The sequence below is a fragment of the Spizellomyces punctatus genome (genome assembly GCF_000182565.1).
Source record: "Spizellomyces punctatus DAOM BR117 chromosome Unknown supercont1.8, whole genome shotgun sequence".
Lineage (NCBI taxonomy): Eukaryota > Fungi > Chytridiomycota > Chytridiomycetes > Spizellomycetales > Spizellomycetaceae > Spizellomyces > Spizellomyces punctatus.
Genome location: NW_015971544.1, coordinates 224985 through 242077, shown reverse-complemented (window position 1 = coordinate 242077; position 17093 = coordinate 224985). Strand labels below are relative to the sequence as shown.

The 17093-nt window shown below is 48.9% G+C and overlaps 8 protein-coding genes across 8 annotated transcripts; 3 read left to right on the top strand and 5 right to left on the bottom strand.

Annotated features, from left to right (window-relative positions):
- Positions 1–35: 35 nt before the first annotated feature.
- Positions 36–4481, top strand: SPPG_04957 (uncharacterized protein). The gene is made up of 19 exons (XM_016753196.1): positions 36–146; positions 213–274; positions 337–418; positions 507–635; positions 696–875; positions 944–1132; positions 1191–1325; positions 1390–1474; positions 1534–1622; positions 1675–1915; positions 1976–2084; positions 2153–2480; positions 2540–2643; positions 2705–2762; positions 2831–3339; positions 3413–3644; positions 3703–4001; positions 4088–4156; positions 4215–4481. The coding sequence occupies exons 1-19, from the start codon at positions 54–56 to the stop codon at positions 4426–4428; spliced, it is 3207 nt and encodes a 1068-aa protein (XP_016607608.1). The 5' UTR covers positions 36–53; the 3' UTR covers positions 4429–4481.
- SPPG_04956 (uncharacterized protein) lies at positions 4369–5101 on the bottom strand. The gene is made up of 4 exons (XM_016753195.1): positions 5051–5101; positions 4933–4989; positions 4733–4867; positions 4369–4658 (listed from the first exon to the last, which is right to left on the bottom strand). The coding sequence occupies exons 1-4, from the start codon at positions 5072–5074 to the stop codon at positions 4542–4544; spliced, it is 333 nt and encodes a 110-aa protein (XP_016607607.1). The 5' UTR covers positions 5075–5101; the 3' UTR covers positions 4369–4541.
- Positions 5102–5571: 470 nt separating this feature from the next.
- On the top strand, positions 5572–7300 carry SPPG_04955 (RNA methyltransferase). The gene is made up of 8 exons (XM_016753194.1): positions 5572–5648; positions 5738–6272; positions 6334–6422; positions 6494–6536; positions 6607–6731; positions 6799–6890; positions 6953–7031; positions 7100–7300. The coding sequence occupies exons 1-8, from the start codon at positions 5610–5612 to the stop codon at positions 7238–7240; spliced, it is 1143 nt and encodes a 380-aa protein (XP_016607606.1). The 5' UTR covers positions 5572–5609; the 3' UTR covers positions 7241–7300.
- Positions 7207–8261, bottom strand: SPPG_04954 (uncharacterized protein). Its single transcript, XM_016753193.1, has one exon. The coding sequence runs from the start codon at positions 8126–8128 to the stop codon at positions 7292–7294; it is 837 nt and encodes a 278-aa protein (XP_016607605.1). The 5' UTR covers positions 8129–8261; the 3' UTR covers positions 7207–7291.
- Positions 7883–9510, top strand: SPPG_04953 (Sec62 family protein translocation protein). The gene is made up of 4 exons (XM_016753192.1): positions 7883–8376; positions 8462–8588; positions 8650–9136; positions 9211–9510. The coding sequence occupies exons 1-4, from the start codon at positions 8368–8370 to the stop codon at positions 9338–9340; spliced, it is 753 nt and encodes a 250-aa protein (XP_016607604.1). The 5' UTR covers positions 7883–8367; the 3' UTR covers positions 9341–9510.
- On the bottom strand, positions 9411–11789 carry SPPG_04952 (uncharacterized protein). The gene has a single exon (XM_016753191.1). It carries the CDS (start codon positions 11506–11508, stop codon positions 9730–9732), a length of 1779 nt encoding a protein of 592 aa, XP_016607603.1. The 5' UTR covers positions 11509–11789; the 3' UTR covers positions 9411–9729.
- A 389-nt stretch (positions 11790–12178) lies between these two features.
- SPPG_09235 (uncharacterized protein) lies at positions 12179–14617 on the bottom strand. The gene is made up of 6 exons (XM_016757392.1): positions 14396–14617; positions 14014–14311; positions 13391–13919; positions 13283–13318; positions 13180–13227; positions 12179–13116 (listed from the first exon to the last, which is right to left on the bottom strand). Exons 1-6 carry the CDS (start codon positions 14482–14484, stop codon positions 12215–12217), a joined length of 1902 nt encoding a protein of 633 aa, XP_016607602.1. The 5' UTR covers positions 14485–14617; the 3' UTR covers positions 12179–12214.
- A 92-nt stretch (positions 14618–14709) lies between these two features.
- Positions 14710–17015, bottom strand: SPPG_09234 (chaperonin GroL). The gene is made up of 4 exons (XM_016757391.1): positions 16916–17015; positions 16635–16844; positions 15762–16573; positions 14710–15691 (listed from the first exon to the last, which is right to left on the bottom strand). The coding sequence occupies exons 2-4, from the start codon at positions 16831–16833 to the stop codon at positions 14939–14941; spliced, it is 1764 nt and encodes a 587-aa protein (XP_016607601.1). The 5' UTR covers positions 16834–16844; positions 16916–17015; the 3' UTR covers positions 14710–14938.
- Positions 17016–17093: the final 78 nt, after the last annotated feature.

The following is a 17093-nucleotide window of genomic DNA, read 5'->3' as shown; positions in this document are numbered from 1 at the left end:
GTTGGCTTTGCTTACGCATGGCTGGCGGGGCAAGATTCTCCTGGACTGGGAGGATGGCATCAACCGCAACCAGACAGAGCTGGACCCATAGAGATGTACCGGTACCGCATAACTTGGTCATCGGAGGTGTGCAAAGCTCACTCAAAGTATGCGAAGAGACATTTCGGACAACTTGGGTTGAAGAGTAACTTACGCTGGAACTCCAACTCCAGATACCAACCAACGAACGTCCGACCGACGCATGGCGGAAGTCGTTAATCCTTCTGGCAAAAAGGTATTATCTTCAACTGCAAGGGGCGTCCACAAAGTATCATGCTGATAATTATTCACCTGTAGGCGACATGACCGCATAGTCGAAACCGCCAATGCTTCGGTAACTGATAGTGCCAAGTGGGCGACGTGCATTGCCAGTGTTGAGGTGTGCGTGGATATAAGTGAAGTCATCAAGTATATCAATATGACGGAATTCCAACACAAATATGGTCCTTTTTCTATTGAACCTTTAGGGCACTCCTTTCGTAGCGATTGGATCGGCGGCTCGTGCCAATAATCTCTTTATATTGGAAAATACTGCATCCTCGAAGTTTTCTTCCAATGGAAACCACAATGATATGGAGAGTCAGTCCCCATTTCAAGTAAGGTTCAAATCTGCCGCTTAGGATGGAACAACATGGCTGATTCCTGAGTCTCTACAGTTACGTTCCGCATTCACCGCTCCGAATCCTATATATTCCATGTCTATTTCAGGCAGTAACCTTCTCACTGGTGGACCTAATGGCCGCGCACAGCTGTTCGAACTCAATCAATCCGAGTTGGGACAGAAGGGCCGCGGGTTGACGCATTTGTCTGAAATCGTACTCGAGAGCACAAAGCTTGTGGGTTCAGGGCAAGACAACTTCATTGTATATGATAAACTGAGTCATATTTTATATGCCGCTCTTAGGAGGACATGCGATTGGCTCCTCCTGGAACCATGATCTGTACCCTTCGATTGCATTGCGTTGAGTTCGCCCCGACGCCGCCGCGCTCGGACGAATCAAGGGTAGAACCTACAGATCGGTTCTTGGCGACGGTTGGACGGAGGCTGTTTGTCTATGATCTGAAAACCAACCAAGTCCATGCCTCAGTAAACGTACGTTTTTTTTGAAGGAAACATCGATAATATGCAAGCTTACAGGCTCCACTTGCAGGCAGGTGAGGATGCCGTCCAGGTGGCATCTTGGAGTCCTCACTTTCCGTTGTCCCTAATATGTACCGGGGGAATTGATCGGGCTGTTGGTGTATGGGATGCTCGATTGATTGGGAAAAACACTGATGAAGCTCTGGTAAGGCCCTGCTTTACAGCGGAAGCGTTGAGTGTTTGTACTTACTTGCCGGTGTAAAGAGTAGGTTTGGAAAGTCTCCCGAGCTCATGAAGGGGCAGTAACAGATGTTAGATTCAATCCCTTCATACCCTACTGGATGGCTAGCGCTGGTAAATATCTGCATGAACTTCTGATATACTGCCAAACGTGCTGACCTTGGTCGTTCCAGGTGAGGATGCTGTCGTGAAACTTTGGGATTTGCGATATGTTAAGCACCCTGTTGGTCGCATTGATGGGCATTGTCAGAGTATACAGTCGGTACGTCGTCATATGTATTCTGGCCATAACATAGGAGCTTACCGATCAGCAGCTCGCTTGGTCCAACACACACTGTGAAATTCTGACTACTGCATCGTCTGACCGTTCTTGGCGCGCATGGTCATTTGCCCCGGACGTCTCGACCGCTCGCGAGACGTATGACGACATTTTCATTGGGTGCCCCGGGTCAGAGTGGGGCAATCTGGCAAATGCGGATGCACAACCCCACGTAGTCGCAGGTGCTCGGTTAATTGGAGAATGGGGGAGCGGATACACTGCTCCTGTGATAAAAGGTAGCACATGGAATACTCCTGCCACCTGGCAGCTCCGTCTAAACCCTGATCTTTTTACAGTTGTTCCATCCAAAAGCCATATCGACACATTTTATGCGCTGTCGGCCGTCGGAGAAGTGAAGAGTCATACAATATTGGGCGAAGTTTTTGAACCCGTAATTCCTCACCGGTAGGCCTGAGAAAACATAACGTAACATCCCTCTCTCGCTGAGCCATCATCGGTCCATTTCTGTAAAGGTTTGATCCAATACATGACGGCGCGGCACACGATGTAGAGAGATCAATTTATGTCCGCGACATGTCAACTGCCTATTCCGACGTGGTATCTCTCTGTCGAGCTGCAAGACGAGAAGGTAGACTATTAGCCCCAAAGGAGCAAGAACTATTGGACCTTTGTACGCCCCGCTCAGCTATTGAACCGACAACATGGAACATTCCACCACCCAGCTCCGAAGAGTTTCGTACCGCAGGCGAGGACGCAGTGGAAAGACTACGTCGTGAATTGGAGATGTGGACGTACTTCTTGCCACCAGGATTTGGAGAAGTGATGGCCGTATCAGGGATGGTGTGTAGCTGCCTAGTATTCGATCAGTTTGATATTCGTCACCGATTCTTCGTTCTTAGCTCAAACAGAAGCTTCGCTTGGAATACGAAATGGCCCTGTTGCGTTGCAATATTATATCAGATGTGTTGAAAGGTGGATGGGAGACCTTGGTTAAGGCCGAAAAGTAGGTGGAAAGTCGCTTGGAAGGCGAGAGAGTGTAACATGCTGAATTGATGTCAAAACAGGATGATATGTAAAGGAATGGAGATGGACCCTTACTATGTCAATGGGAAAACTCTGCAGGTATGGGCTCTCGTAAATCTTAATGGTCTGCCAACAGCGTCAGTAAGCTGACTTCCATCATCCGTCAGCTTTTCGTCCGGTCGATTCTACCGCATGACCTTGTCAAAGGTCTGACACTGGGGCTAAAGCTAGCAGAGATTGTAGAGGATACGCCGTCCCGATCATTTGCTGATACCGCTGAAACCATCGGCATCATGTTATTTCCGACTACTTACGACGACGCTAGATGGCTTCCCGCCGCTGATACCGCTGATTCCGACCATCCTCTTGCCTTTTCTCGAACTAAAATATTGGCAGAATATGTCGAGAAGTTATTACTGGAAGATATTAAAGACCTTGAGAGTGGTCAGGGTCCGGATCAGGAAGCAAATTCTGCCTCCACATCTGCTGTTGGGTTGGAAGGTGCCAACAAAGGAAAGGTGTCCACAATGGATAGGAGCGTCAAGGTAACAGGGGATCGGCGACGGCTACTGGCGGGGATAAGTGGGAAGGCACTCCCCGGTGAGAGGAAGTGCCTATCATTGAGGGCTCTTGCGGAAGATCCTGGACTAGTATTACCAATGGTTCGAATGGAAATGTATGTTGTCTGCCATCGTCGACACATTTGCCGGAGGACCTCCCAAGCTTATTGTCCTTTTCGATCATACTAGCCGTTTTGCAAAAGCTATCTTCAACCGAACGATTGTGCCATATGACGAGGTGATCAAGATCTTTGAAAGCCCGGATGCGGAAGCGCAAGATAGTGACGCAAGCGGAACCGGAGACAAACGACCTGCATCTGAAAGGACGATATCGGCTTACGCAAATCAGGTGTATCTCGATGCTCTGTTGGAGCACGAGCGATGGGTTGATTATTTTGCGGTGTGCTTTGACCTAATTGCGGTAAGTCTAGCCATGTGCGCAGCAACTCTCGGTTGGTCACGATACTTACCAAACGCAGCTCTATGTTGCGCACGACTTCTCTCGTCTCCTCGTAACGCACGCGGACACCATGGCGCTTCCACAGTTGAAATCCTACATCGATGAAAGGTATCAGGTAGCCACTGCAAAACTCGCACAAGCGTTACAACTGCCAAGCACGTCTGCAGATGCAGCTAGAGAGATTTTAACTAGCGGGATGGGAGTTTTGAAGGAGGCTTTGGTATTGCTAGTCAAGGTCGGAGCATCGTTTTTTAAGCTCGGAAATGTGGAACGGGAGGGAGTTGATAAGATGCGTGGGACGGTACTAAAGATTTTCAGGTGAGCCTCTAATTCTTCTAGGAGATGTGCTGAAGTGCGGGTTTTCGCTGCTGTGACTGACTGCATTGAACGGGTCACTTCTTCAGTCAATTGAGCGGATCGCTCTTCCGAACGCTGGATGTGATTGAGCGGATGTTGGGTGCTGGTGGCCTAAGGTATGCCATGTCGAACTGCTTCCCGTGAACAACGCTACTAACACATACATGCCAAAAGGGAAGCCGCCCAAAACGCGCAAAGTGCCATAAAGGATGCCGCGCAAGCACTTGGACCAACTGCACGAAAGACGCCAGGATCTGGAGCAGTACCTCCGGCTGGAGCGGTTGCCAGTCCCGCCGGTGAGATTACGTTGGAAGTGACTTCTTTAATAGAGCAGCTGGGTAAAGTTGGCCGTACGGAGGTGGGTGCTAATATTGGTAGTGGAGTATGATCTTGTGTTATGGGTGTACAGATGAAATATACAAGGACTATCTAACTGCATCCAAACTACGATGTCTACGCGCTACGATCTGCATAATCTCAATCCCATGAAAATCATACGTGTTAACACTCAGCACCGCTCTTCAACCTTTGAAGCTCCTGTTCGGATTGTCCGAATGCTTCACGGATTGCACCACTTGCTGTCAAGTCTTTGGAATGCACCAACTTGCCTAATGATTGCTATTTGTTCAAACGTTCTTTTAGTCATGCTCACCTTTCGTATCCGTAATGCTATTGAGGGATTTAGTCCATACCTCTACTTTGCCTATTACGGTGTTCAGCGTTCCATGTACTTTAGAAGGATGTTGTACTGAATGCTTTGGACGTGACACCCGGGCGTAGACGGGGTCCTCTGGAGTATATCCATCTGCGTATTCCCCTGTTGGACGCTGGTTTGGACCACAGAGAATGTGAGGGGCAAAGTGTGGCTTTTGGCAGCAGGGCTGATACGTACTGGATGAGCTGCTTTGGCGTTTGGTGCATATCCTCCTTCGTATTCACCTGTTGGACGCTGTTGGTGATTTAGGATTGCTTCATATAGCAAAGGGGCGGAGCAAAATTTCCTAACATACATGCGAATCCTTTGGTTCAGCCATTTTCTGCTAGTTGTCTGGTAGGGCGCTAGGAGTTGATATGATGGGCAAGGAGGGAGCGTGACACGCACATGACAGGCAAGCCCATAATTCGTCATCAGCTCGCGTCTGGAAAAGCCGGCGACCTTGTAATGTCTCTGTTCAAGGAAAGCTACACATTCTAGTACTGGAAAACTCCAACTATGTTATTGTTTACGTTCAGCTCAAAAGGCCACCCTTCGACATCAGTTTACTCTAGCGTCGGAATAGGGGCAGACAAACTTGTTCTCCTGAGGAATTGATGAATGAGGACATTTTTCAGCGATAAAGTCAAGCGGAGAACGGCAATTCACATGTATTGCTTAAAGAGAACGAGTAGGAGAAACATGCCCAAGTCAAACGACATCCACTCTCGCTTGGGTAATGAAAGCTTTGCCTAAACGCGTGCCTAAGATACATTTGAATGTGCTTAATGCATTTCAACCAACCATCTTGATGAATCCCAGCTTTGACAATTTTCCCGTCACTTTGACCATCTGACGATCTTTGATCTCACTCTATGCTACCTATGACGCCAAAGAACGGGGTCTCCAACACTGTATGTACAGTTTCCCACAGCTTTCGGATTTCCATTCATTTTTGTGAAAGTAGCTAGTTTCTGTCCACTCATGACCATTCACCTTGTAGTCCCCGCTGAACGGCGCTCACTCGACAGCCAATAACAGCGATACAGAAGAGGAGGAAGGGGCTTATAGAGAAGACCCCAGTTCTCCGCTTCCTCCAACAACTCCTTCGACACCTGCCACGGGCCGGCCCCGAAGGAAACGCTCCAGGGGAAGACGGAGACGAAAAATGGCTCTGTCCGCTCCGCTTTGTCAAGACACTGAGAGAACCGACTTGAATACCATACACGCAGAGACTTGCGATACCTTGAAATCCGGAACGAGTACATCCCTAGCAGCCGCTTTCCTTGCTACCCTTCAAGCCAAACCTGATGATGATGAATATAACCTTGCCCCTGTAAATGTACCCCCACAATCGCACGAATTTCAAGACGATAAACGGAGCACAGCCCAAAATGAGCCTCACACCGAAGATTATGAAGATAGTGACGAGAACTATATATGGAAGGAGGAACATGTACCTGATTGGTTGGCCAAGTATTGGTATCAACGGTATAGTCTCTTCTCGAAATTTGATGAAGGTACCATGTTGGATGAAGGTGAGCGGATTTCCTTGGTTCCCTTTAATGTAACCATAGTTGTTGACGCATTCGTTTGCAGAAAGCTGGTTCTCCCTGACGCCCGAGAAAATGGCAGAGTATCATGCGAAGCGATTGTCTTGCGACACCGTTGTTGATGGGTTTTGTGGGGTAATAGTTTATTCTCTAAATTGGAGAAGATTACTTTATGGTGTTAAAAAAATGATTTTCTTGCCGGACAGGCTGGCGGAAACTCAATACAGTTTGCTAAAACCTGCAAAAAAGGTATGTGAGAAATGTCAAGCGATATGTGTCATTCATGCTGAACACCCACTCAACCTTGCTCTTCTGGTAGTGATAGCAGTTGACATTGATCCTATCAAGCTCCGCTGTGCACGGAATAATGCCAGAATTTACGGTGTTGAAGATAAGATTCAGTTTATTTTAGGTGACTTTTTGAAAGTTGCAGAAACCCTCCAGGTATGTTTTTTTGATTTATCTTTTCCCATGTGGTGAGATCGAAATCTGTTGACTGTCCCTTACAAAGGCCGACGCTGTGTTTGTATCACCACCATGGGGCGGTCCAGAGTATTTGAGTTCAGACGTATATGACATACCCACGATGCTGCCGATTGACGGGTATGTTCCTGGCCATCGCTAACAATTTCCAATCGTTACACTTATATGTCAGCCTGTCGCAGAACACAGCTGCTACAAGCTGCAAGAAAGATATCGGACAACATATGCTTATATATGCCTCGAAATGTAAATCAGCAGCAGGTACATGTGAACAGTTTTCTCCAAGGTCTTCACTGGCTTATCTAATTTCGGCACGGTGCGGGATCAAGTTGATCGAGTACGCTGGCGACGCCGTCTGCGAGTTAGAACAGGAGTTTCTAAACGGAAGACCGAAAGCCCTTGTTGCCTATTATGGGCAATTGGTAGGAAAAGGAGATGGAGAAGAAATACAGATACATGAGCAGCCTTGACGACGTGCACACATGTATATATATTGTTTCAAGAAATCGCTCGTATTCAAGCTATTCCGTAATATGCTGCAACCTTGCCAAACTTTTGTCATGTTCCTCCAACTGCTTATTTATAATGTCTAATTGATGTTCCCACTTTTCCACTTCCCAATCCGCCATCCACAACTCGAACTTTATTCTTCGTTCCTGCGCGCGGATTTTGTCCTCTTCAAATCCTAGACGTTTTGCCGCTTCTGCCCATCGCTCGGCTTCCTTATCAGTCGTTTCGCTCCAGGCCACTCTCAAAGGTTCGGGGAGATCTTCTAAACGAGGTACTCTTCTTTGCTGCGATTGCTGGTGTACAGGAGATGTCTGCGGATGTGTGTGTTGCGACGCTCGTCTGCTCTCCGACCTTACCGGTGTATATCCATGACTGTCTGGATACCGGCTACTGCTCGCCCCACTAGATGAAGTTGGTGGACGTTGCTGTGGAGGAGGTGACCTCCTACTATAGGACGAATCCCTTAAATATCGAGAATCCCACTCTCGTTCGTGAGATCGATAGTCGTCTTGGTGGTGGTGCCGGTAATATCCGGGTGAGTCTCGTGATCGGTCCGCGGAATATGGGTTATATCTGGAATATTCTCGGTATCTGTTATGATTGTCAGAATATCGTCTCTCTGAAAGCGACTTGTCGTAGCGGTGCGAGGTGTAAGAAGGTGGTGGTGGGGGAGGAGTGTGATACTTGTAGTGGTCAGGAGGGTGAGGGCGACCCGACGAAGACGAGGAGTGTGGAGGCGGAGTTGTCCGTGAACTGCTGCGGGGAGGATAACGAGAGGAAGCGGAGGAGGAGGAGGGGGAGGAGTGCTGTTGCTGTGAATAGCTCTTGTGCCTGCTTGATTCTTGCATCGTCTAAAAGAAGGTCGAAAGGAAAGCTCAGAGGGTCCCCCACATTTCAAAGTCAGGTTGGCACAGTGACTATCTGCTAAGCAGCAGCAACGGAGCATCGTCGATGTGACCGTAAACTCTCTCGCCAATTGAGTTCCATCACTTTCCGCCCCGTCGCGCACTGTCGGTACTCCATTGCTTCGGCACCTTTCCCCCAATCCCACACTGGAAGACCTCTTGATCTTCTAGACTTTAGCGCAATGGCAACGGTGAGTGGGTAATCTCAGCTACGCGGTGGCGCCTGGCATTTTTTCACTCTCATTCTCTCGTTCTGATGAATACATAACGTTACAGTCTCAGCAGTCACTGAAAAACGTCCCAAAGGACATACTGCTGGTTGCAGACTTCCTTCGAAGTGGTGAATCAAAGTTAAAGATTCGGCAAGGGATCTTGAGCGGACGACGTGTGGACTATTTCAAAGGTGGTTTAGCCTATGTCTGTGTTCACCCTGCCCTTTATCTGATTCTGACATGGATGAAAAGGAAAGCACGCCGTGAACGCTGTGCTTAGAGAGCCTTACAAGAAGAACGCGAAGCGACCGTCCGTGTCAGACCGTTCAGAGGGCGAAGCCCTTTTGTCAAAGCTATTTACTTATGGCTTTTTCGTCCGGATTGAAAAAGCTCCAAAATCAAAGCATTTGAATGTCCACAACGTTCAGCTTTTCGAACCTGATGCGTATTACGCATGGGTATATGAGGGCTCTCAACTTAAGGGCATGCTAATCGGAATGGCTGTTTTGCTCGTCACATTGGCGGGAGTTATGTTCCCTCTCTGGCCCGCCACATTAAGACAAGGGGTCTATTACCTTTCTTTGGGAATGTTGGGTCTCATGGGCGTGTTTATGGGGTTGGTGGTGTTCCGGCTTGTGCTGTGGATCGTACTGAAAGTTGCAACCGGGCGGGACGGATGGTTATATCCCAATTTATTTGCGGATGTAGGCATCATTGATAGCTTCAGGCCATTGTGGGGGTAAGAATCATTTCACTGGAGACGTCAAACTTCTCAGAGAACTTATTGTATGTGATCCTTTTTTCCCCTCTCAGATGGGACGAGAAAAAGACGTCAAAAAAGAAAACGGCAACCATCAAGTCATCTGGAAGCGAAGGGGATGGCGAGGGTACTGCGGGTCGGGATGATGAGGGTTTTGGGGAGGAAAATGATAAGAATGATTGATGTATGCAGAAATCAATAATCATGAGGAGTCAAAGCTCCATAGGCTATGATCGCGCATCAATATTTTTAAACTATGGCGGCGTAACGCATATATTACAAGCGGCGTAACGCATATATTACAAAATCAACAAGGACAAAACACATAACAATGTTTGTTCATATAAGAATGCAACTAGTAACCAATTCTACACCCCACCAGATCATGTTCCTAAATCCTCCCATCCCTCCCATAAATTATGTTTGTTTCTCTAAGGTTTTCATTTCGAGGTTATGTTTTCCTTGATGGAATATATATGTTGTTGTACGTCTTCCAGGGACAGTAAAGCCGTAGGTGTGAAAAATAATGAAAGAAGAATGCGCAAAACAAACTGCCGTTACTGAGGAGCATTTCATCGGCTCTTAGATGCCGAGGTCCTCCTATTTAGAAACTCGCCAAGCTTTTCCAATGTCTGTCTTGTATGCCCAGGATGTTCCTGCTGCTGCTGTTGTTGTGATTGCTGTGGTTGTTGATACACCGTCATACTCGTCTGCCCGTGTTGTTGGTCTTCGTCTCGAGGTGACGGCGGAGTAGACGACGATGCCGGGGAAGGGAGGAGATGGTCTTCGGGGTAATGGTGATTTTGTAGCAAAGACTGGTGCTGGTCAGTGGGTGCGGGAACGATGGAGTAAGGCTTCTTCTTATGAGGCGGGGCGGGTACTAATATTGTAGTGCTGCTATGCGGATGAGCGTGTTTGTAATGTGGAGCGACAGGTTGGTGATGGTGATGGTGATGTGGGCATGGTGTGCACGGGCGACGATGTGGGGCTGGCGTTATAGTTAAGGCCGGGGTAGCCTGAGAAACAGATTTGTTGGGAGGTAGTGGCTTCTTCTTCTGTTGTTGTCCTTGAGCTTGAACTTGGGCCAACTGGTGCTGGAGCCACATGTTCTGATGATGGAGTTCTTGAATGTGCTGATGTTGTTGTTGAAGGATATCATCCAGCGGATCAGGGACGTGAACCCTTTTGACTGGGACTACGACAGAATGATCGTTGCCTTGGATCATGAGCTCACCAGAAGGTGCGGATTGGCTATATCGCCGCGAAGGTCCCGGATGATGGAATGGCAAGATCTGATCTCCCCTTACGACCATACCGTTTGAAGCCGTGGAAGAGATGGGTTCTAACGATGAGATTCTCGTTCTTGTGGGCGGGGGAAGGTAGGGCCGCCTTATAGGCTGGGGGGATGTCATTTGAGGCGTAGAACAGCAACTTGAAACTGTCTCCTCATCGGACAGCATGGCATCTGGATGAGATCGATAAGCAATATAAGCTGCAGCATCTGCTGTGAAAGGTTTGTTCATCATGACGGGTCCAGCTGCCGGAGCGACGGCCGGGGGAATCACACGAACTACACGCGGTCCACTCGTCGAAAGAATGGACCTGATCGACGGTAAAGGGACTTTTTGCGATGTGGGAGGTTTGAGCAAACCTCTATCGTCGGGTTGGACTTTGGCCTGTTCAATGGCCTCGGGTGAGAGGGGTTTGAGCTTTACTGGGTGACGTCGGCGTGGCAAATGAAGCATTGCGTATTTGCGTGATTTTGTCGATGCTGCTGAGGGGGAGTCAATGGAATCATTCTTGCTTTGGCCGTCCTTGCTGGACTTGCCCCGTCCTTGGCGAGCCCGTTCTTCCTCCTCCTTCATTTGTTGCAGCTGCAAATCGTAAGCGGCTAGCTGGTAAGCTTCCAAGTCCATCGACCCATCAACGGCCATAATGTCTGACCGAAGAGATTGAAAGCGGTCACAGATTTCATCGGTGAGTTCGTCAACAGGGCCGAGTCCTAGGCTTTGATCGACCTGGACAGACGACCCCGATTGCGGACTGGTCGCAGTCCCACGAACGCCATTTGAATCAAGACCCCAGTCCATCGGTTTGTCGGTCACTGGGGAATCTGTCGCAATTTGTGGCACTGAAGGCTTGCGACAAAGTCGAGGGCGCGTCGTATAGGTTGGCGCAGGGAGCGTTGGAGGCTGAACTGCCGGCGATGACAGCAATGATCTATATACTGGTATTTGTGTATCACTCACTCCACCAGAGGTAGGTGTGTGAGAAGAACGTTGATGGACGGGCGCTGAGTGAAACGTCACAAGTGCTTCGGCTGCGGCGTGGGTTGGGTCGGATGTCAACATTCTACCGGTATAATTGCGTAGTTGCGTCCCCAGCTTGTGAACACTTGTATTTCCTTGTGTGTATCTATGCTTCTAAATATGTCTTGCCCTCCACTTCACTCGAGGAAGATGGAAAGCAACCGCAATGAAGCTCAGGCAAGAGGAGGCCAAAAAAATCCAAGGATTAAGAAAAATAAAGGATTTCTCATACGGAATCGCATGTTACCACAAAAACAAATCCGTCGCCCCCAAAGGTCGCGTTCCAAGTCTCGCGCTATCTTCGACACATCCAAAAAGAAGGCAAACAAACCCCCAAATCCTCCCGGAGGCCCACGGCGGGCCTTGGCTTTGTCATCTGGCGCGTAAGGTGCTTAGTCACACGCGCTGTGGGTGAGATGCTGAGAACATCTTGAGAACTGTCCAGAGAGCACGAGAAGTTTGAACCTGTTAAGGGTCAACTTGGGGTCATCGGGTTATCGCATATCTGGTTTTGTGATGCTTAATTTTGATAACGAAAACGTGACTCTCACGGCGTCCTGATATTTTCACCTTGAAATAATCAAAAGGCTGCCCAATCTCTCGGCCAACAAAGTTAGTGCCACTTAATGTGCAGCACAGTTGCAGCTTACACATATGGTCAGATTGTCATGGCGAAAGTGATTAACAATTTGCAGCAAGCAATCAGATTGTGGTTGGATTTAAATACAGATAATATTTTTAATGCGCTCTACCCGCTGTCGCCAGAGTCCCCAGCACCGCTGTTCTCGTCATCCTCCCCACTATATCTACCAGCACGGCGATATAATTCTTCCCTGCGAATAGGAGATCCATTTTCGTTTCTCTCCCTCCGTCTTGGAGACCGCGACGTTCTTCGCTTATTACTTTGGGGTCCTGCGTCATGGGGCCATCCGTCCGTTACACTGGGAACAGGTGATTTCCTCCCATTGTCTTCCGCGCACCGACATCGTCGATCTCCAGGGCCGGATGATCGGTGGTGGTGATGATGATGATGGTGGATGTGGGTATGGGGAGCTGGTACGATGACGCCGTCGCCGACTACCTTAATAGTAAGGTCATCTTCATCCATACTTCCATATGCCTCCTCCTCCAGCTCGCCATCCACCTCAGGTAAGGGTCCTTCACCCGGTTTGCTACCTAGTCCCGGTCGTGGCACATGTCGGTGGTGTTTGAGAACCCAACCGTTTCGTGCATCAATCGCATATAATCCCAATGACAAGATTATGGCAGCAAAGCTCAGAACCATAAAGAATATTTCAACCTCTACAAATGTCTCGGGGTGAGCATTCCGTATTCGCGCTACCGCAAGCGGGAACAATGCAAGGGATAAATTAAGTGCTACCGCAACCAATCCGTATGCGGTCGCAATCTGATGGCTGCCAACCAGATAAGGCACACATGTCCATAGTGCAGATGCAAAAATGGAGTACGCGACTCCTAGAATAGACATGGGAAAGATGGGCGTGATGTCGGTCCAGCATAAAAGGGCGTGGGTAATGAGGACAAGGACACCGGATATGGGCAAGAGAGTACTTCGATGACCGAATCGATCGATAAAGAGACCGCAGAGTGGTGAGCCAACAGCAGAGACCAAGTCTGGAATGGACATGACTATGATTCCACCTAATTAGGGCACTCGCGAAATACGCAGAGAACGATGCACAACTTAATTACCCATTCCCGCTCTTTGCGAGTCATTTGGATACCACTTTTGCTGAAAGACTAGAATAGATCATTAGACCCAGTCATTAACGTGGGTGCCCTCCAAATCACTCACAGTCTGTACAAATATGGAAGAAGGGAACGGACGAACCTAACAAGTGACAAGGGCGCTGTTAAAAGAAACCATACACTGCCTACAACCTCAGATGCATAGGTAGCGCACCATATAATCCAATCGTCGCCAAACAGAGCATCCAAAAGGACCAGCTCAATCCCCTCAATTGAGAAAAATGCACGGTTTCATCTTCTTCATCGTATTCCTCTTCCGAAGATCCATCATCACAAAAAGAACCCTGATCGACCAAAGGGCTTCCCAGACATCCGTCCTCCACGCTAGGTCGTCGTGAATGCGTACCATTAGCGTCGTTAACAAGTAACGGCTGACGCTCGTCCTCGCTTCCCAATCTGCGTTTCTGTCGCTGTCGGCGAGAAGAGTCCATTTCGACGACAACGCCAGCCGCAAACCGGGATGTGGGTCGGTCCAAGTATATCATGGCAATAGCGCATACGCTACTAAGTAGACACACGATAAAACCGAACCATACTGCAGTTGGCGTAGACGTATGCTCCGCCAACCAGGGCGAGAGATTATCGTTGGATGCTGCTGCAATACGAGCCATTGAGAGGTGAAGACTCATCGCAAAGCCCAAACCTCGGCCTTTGAACCAATCAGTTGTGATTCGCGACGTAGCCTATACCCACAAATAACACGGAAAAGAATCTCTTGTCAACGGATCCTGCCCATTCCTTTTACCCTCATACAACCAATACACGACTGAAACTCACCACCTCCAAGCTCTCCCCACCGGCGCCAAATATCACTCTTCCCAGAACCATCACCTCAAAAATCCGGGACGACACCCCAAACGCGAACAGAGCTTGTCCAATACACACAAGCGATGCAAATATCATCAACATGGTACTGGCACTCATACTGTCCACCAACATTCCACCAATAAGCGGCAATATTATGTTGGGAAGGGAGTAGACGGAGTAAAGTAAGTTTATCTGCCATTGATATTTGTCGTAAGGTGACGAAAGCCACTTTTGTAAGGGGACGTTGAGTGCGGCAGGAATATCATAGCTTTCACGTAGAAAGGAGGTTAAAATGGATTAAGAAACAGTTGGCGTAAAGTAATGAAGAGGCGACTAGCCTCAAATAGCTTACCAGTAGTAATTGCTAAACATGACCGTGCAAGCAAAGAACAACAGGAGCCAATGCCGCGTCGTTACAACTGTGCTCGACGTCGAAGGCATCTCGGAGAGAGGAAATCGGGCGTATCTGCTCTATGGCTGGAGAGATCGACCAGTAGGTGCATGTGCTGCTCGTTGTTCTCTCCCTCAAATTCAAAAGGTTGCAGATCTCTAGATCCGTCCTGCTTACTTTCTCTAGAACCCCGCATTATGTCACCTGGGATGCCGTGGTTGGAATCGTGTCACGAGGTTGGGCTGCACCCAGGGAATCAACGCAAGGACAGTTAACATGAGATTTTCTGTTCAAATTGAATTTGTTCTATGAAAAAGTTTAAAAAGGTATGATACAAAGTAGGTCCCCCACGCCGTTAACCAACCCTAATCCCAAAATCCGCGCTTGTGAGTGCACCATGCTGCTAACCGCGCTACAGACAATGCAAAAGAAACTCTATGCTAAAATGCCTTCCTACATCCGACGTGACACCATGCCTAATATACGCTTCTGTGATGGCGATTCTTACATCATTCCACCCATGCCACCCATACCACCCATACCACCCATTGCCGGTGCAGGAACGTCCTTCTTGGGAGCATCTACAACCATGCACTCGGTTGTGGTAAGAAGGGACGCAACACCGCTAGCGTCCACAAGGGCAGTGCGGACAACCTTGAGGGGGTCGATGATACCTTCTTGGATCATGTCCACGTACTTTCCTGTTGCCGCATTGTATCCGTAGTTGAAGTTGCTCTCTTTGGCATCTTTGGCACCTTCGGCAGGCACGTTGTAGCTCTCGAGCAAACGGCCAACGACGACAGCTCCCTCCTCTCCAGCATTATTTACAATTGTCTTGCAAGGCGCCTGAACGGCCTTGCGGACAATGTCCACACCAAGGCTCTGATCGAAGTTGTCAGGCTTGATAGAGTCAAGGTGCCTGGAAGCCTTGAGAAGGGCTGTACCTCCACCAGGAACAATACCTTCCTCAACAGCAGCACGAGTAGCGTTCAGGGCATCGACGAATCGATCCTTCTTCTCGCCCACCTCAACTTCGGACGATCCACCGACCTTGATAACGGCCACCCCACCCGCAAGTTTGGCGAGACGCTCCTGGAGTTTCTCCTTTTCGTATTCTGAGGTCGTACTAGCAATGAGGGAGCGGAGTTGCTCGGCACGTTGGCTGATTGCATCTTTCGAGCCAGCACCGTTGAGGAAGATAGTGTCATCCTTTGTAATGGTGGCCGAGTTGGCTGCACCAAGGTCCTCAGGGGTACACTGCACATTTAAGCATTACTGGTCAGATCCTGATCCACGCGTTATGATCAAGCGCTCCTACTATACCAACCTTCTCGAGCTTCAAGTCAACCTCGTCGCTGAACACGGTGCCTCCAGTAAGAATAGCCATGTCCTGGAGCATAGCCTTACGGTTGTCACCGAAACCGGGGGCCTTCACAGCGCAAACCTGGACCTGACCGCGGAGCTTGTTCAAAATACAAGCTGCAAGGGCCTCACCATCAACGTCCTCTGCAATAATGAGGAGAGGGCGACGACGAGTCGCGGCGATTTCAAGCGCGGGGAGGAGATCCTGAAGCAACGAGATCTTGCGTTCAGATAGCAAGATCAAGGGCTTCTCGAACTCAACCTTCTGAGTGCGAGTGTCGGTGATGAAGTACGGGGAGATGTAACCACGATCGAAGCGCATTCCTTCAGTAATGTCAAGCTCGTCTACAAGAGTTTTCCCTTCTTGAACGGTGATGACGCCTTCTTTTCCAACCTTTTCCATGGCCTGCGCGATCAGCTGACCAACGTGCTTATCGCCGTTGGCAGAGATGGTTGCAACCTGCGCAATTTCCTGGGAAGTGGTGATGTTGCGCTTGTTCTCTTGCAGAACCTTGACAACAGTGTCAACAGCCTGTTGCACACCTTTTCTCATCTCGGTGGGATTAACACCAGCGGCAACATTTTTCATTCCCTCCATGAAGATTGCACGGGTCAAGACGGTAGCTGTCGTAGTACCATCACCAGCAATCTCGTTTGTTTTGTTGGCCACGTCCTGCACGAGACGAGCACCCAAGTTCTCAAACTTGTCCTCCAAAACAATCGACTTTGCGACAGTCACACCGTCCTTTGTGATCTTTGGTGACCCATAGGCCTGTTCTGTAGCGTAGCGTGTTATTGAGAGTGGACGGCCAATGTATCGATCAGAGAGAATACCCACCAATGATCACATTTCGCCCCTTTGGTCCCAGAGTCACTGCCACGGCCTTGGCCAAAATATCCACACCCCTCGCCAACGCTTGCCTTCCATCCTGACCGAACTGGATCTCCTTGTGTCCACCAAAGTTCCTCGCCTGTAGAACATTTCTGGCGGGCGCCGAAAGGGTAGATCGTGCAAGCTTTGTTGATGCGCGGAACATGACTGTGATTGCTATAGGAAATCGCGTGTGTAGGAGGTGATGAGAGAAAATCCAAGTCATATAGAGCAAATAAGACCCTTACCTGTCCTTGCGTGAAAGGGATGATGGACGGAAGCAAGAAGAACTGCAGCGAAGATGGTTGCCCTTAAGCAGAACAAATCCTTCTGTAGTGTTCTATCTGCTAGAACGGAGACTTTTGTTGCTAAGCATCCATATTAGAATATGATTGGTTAAAAGTGCGCTTAGTAGTCATTTATGGA